The sequence below is a fragment of the Loxodonta africana genome, chromosome 4, assembly GCF_030014295.1.
Source record: "Loxodonta africana isolate mLoxAfr1 chromosome 4, mLoxAfr1.hap2, whole genome shotgun sequence".
Classification (NCBI taxonomy): Eukaryota; Metazoa; Chordata; class Mammalia; order Proboscidea; family Elephantidae; genus Loxodonta; species Loxodonta africana.
The window spans coordinates 176,199,477-176,201,662 of NC_087345.1; the positions used below are offsets into that span (position 1 = coordinate 176,199,477).

Consider the following 2,186-nt stretch of genomic DNA (forward strand, 5'->3'; position numbering starts at 1 on the left):
CAAATTAAACCCATTGCCATCAAGTCGCTTCCGGCTCATAGATACACTATAGGACAGAGTAGAACTGCCCCATAGGGTTTCCAAGGCTGAAATCTTTACGGAAGCAGACTGCCCCATATTTCTCCTATACAGCCATTGGTGAGTTCGATCTGGGACCTTTTGGTTAATAGCCAAGCACATAACCATGGCACCACCAGGGTTCACTTAAAGATCTACATTATGAGTGAACTTTTATTTTCCAAAATGCTCATAAAATTTAGAAGCATCGGGTCAGCCGCGCAACATGGCGGCGGCGGTGACCTTCTGCCGGTTGCTGGGCCGCAATCGCGCGGCCGCGCTGAGCCTGCCCCAGGGCGCCAGGTGTTTCGGCGTGCGGACTTCGCCGACTGGGGAGAAGATCACGCACACCGGCCAGGTTTATGAGGATAAAGATTATAGGCAAATCCGGTTTGCAGGCCGTCAAAAAGAGGTAAACGAGAACTTTGCCATCGACTTGATCGCTGAGCAGCCCGTGAGTGAGGTAGAGAGCCGCGTGATATCATGTGATGGCGGTGGGGGAGCGCTGTACATGAACTTGGACAAGAAAACAAAAACCGGGACAAGTGGCTACTGTGGGCTCCAGCTCAAACAGCATCATCACTAGGTGGGTGCTGCACTCCTGGTTCCCAGGAGGCTGTGCGTGAGGATGCGATGTCAGAGATAAAAAAACGGAGATCCGAGTGCTGTAGTCAGAACTTTATTTGAATAACGATGTTACTGTAAAGGAAGAAAGTACATAGTTTTTTTTTTTTTCATAGAATGAACTTTCGAAAATGAATATTTACTTGCAAATCAGAATTGAAAGCAGGCCCCACCTCTACGTAAAGCCTCTGACATACCCTTCAGAGAGGCTCTTCGATCCAGGCAGCAGCACTGGCAGCTCAAAGAACCAGGAGGGGAAGAAAGAGCAAAGGTCCACATCTGTTATTTTGCAGACAGAACTGAGAGCTGAGGTGATGTCCGAGGCCACAGCCTCGCTTCATCTGTCCTGAAAATTTGCACTGTTTCTCTGTTACTTCCATGCGAAGTTAAGTTTCTGTCCCATCCTAATCTTGATGTTGAAACATATTGTCTTAAAATCCAAGAACTGAAGTATCTATCTGAAGGTATTAAAAGTCACATCCTGTCTCAATTTAGGGCAACCTGCGTATTTAAAAAAAGAGCAGTGATTTTAATACATTATAACACAAAAGACAAGTAGAATAAAATCATAAGAGAAAAGGTAAAAGAGGCTTGGTAAAATGATCCAGAGCCCTGACATGTGGGTGAATGGGAATTCTATACAGAGGAAATAATGGCACAAATGGCATGAGAGGCACTAATTAACTAACGGTAGAAGAAAATTCCTGGAGCTGAAGGAGAACCTGCCACAGCAACGGCATGCCAGACTCCCTGCAAACCTAGTGAGAAAACACACAACCAGGTAAGCCCTGGTGTCAGAGAACAAATAAAAATGCAGCTCTAAGCTTCAGGGTTTGTCTAGGGAAAAGAAAACCTGAGCTTCCAGAAGAAAGAATAAGTTATAATGGGAAAGTTCTCCGCATGACACCCAGCTTTTCATCTTCAATACTGAGAGAGTAAAATAGCATCGAGAGAATAGTTAAGCATCCTGTGTACAACCACAGCAGAACTCACTGATCCTGAAAAACGCATTTATGGGAGAATTCAGAGTCTCACTCCTGGCCCCTCCTGGGGAGCGTGCCTTGAAGAAAGAGCTTTGCCCAATGGGGCAGAGCACAGTCCTCAAGGCGGGGAAGAGAAAGGGGTGAGAGCCATCAACAGCTAAATTTGTGTAAATTAGTTCAAACCATATGGATACACTATCTGGGAGTTTATTCTAGTTAAGGCCTCTTCAAATAGCAGCTAAATCACACAGTTTGAACACTAGGTACTAAGTACAGGTCACTTTGAGTATTCCTGGTGGCTCAGTGGTTAAGTGCTTGGCTGCTAACCAAAAGGTTGGTTTCAACCCACTAGCTATTTCGTGGAAGGAAGAGGTAGCAGTCTGCTTCCTAAAAGAATAGAGCCTTGGGAGCCCTATTGGACAGTTCACCTCTATCCTATAGGGTCACTATGAGTCAGAATCAACTCGAAGGCACACAACAACGACAAGTCCCTAGAGGCACCCCAGGCATTCAGCTTTCTTG

The 2,186-nt window shown here is 45.7% G+C and overlaps 1 protein-coding gene across 1 annotated transcript; it reads left to right on the top strand.

Annotated features, from left to right (window-relative positions):
* The first annotated feature begins 280 nt into the window (after positions 1-280).
* LOC100661257 (NADH dehydrogenase [ubiquinone] iron-sulfur protein 6, mitochondrial-like) lies at positions 281-785 on the top strand. The gene has a single exon (XM_064285287.1). The coding sequence runs from the start codon at positions 284-286 to the stop codon at positions 641-643; it is 360 nt and encodes a 119-aa protein (XP_064141357.1). The 5' UTR covers positions 281-283; the 3' UTR covers positions 644-785.
* The last annotated feature ends 1,401 nt before the right edge of the window (positions 786-2,186 follow it).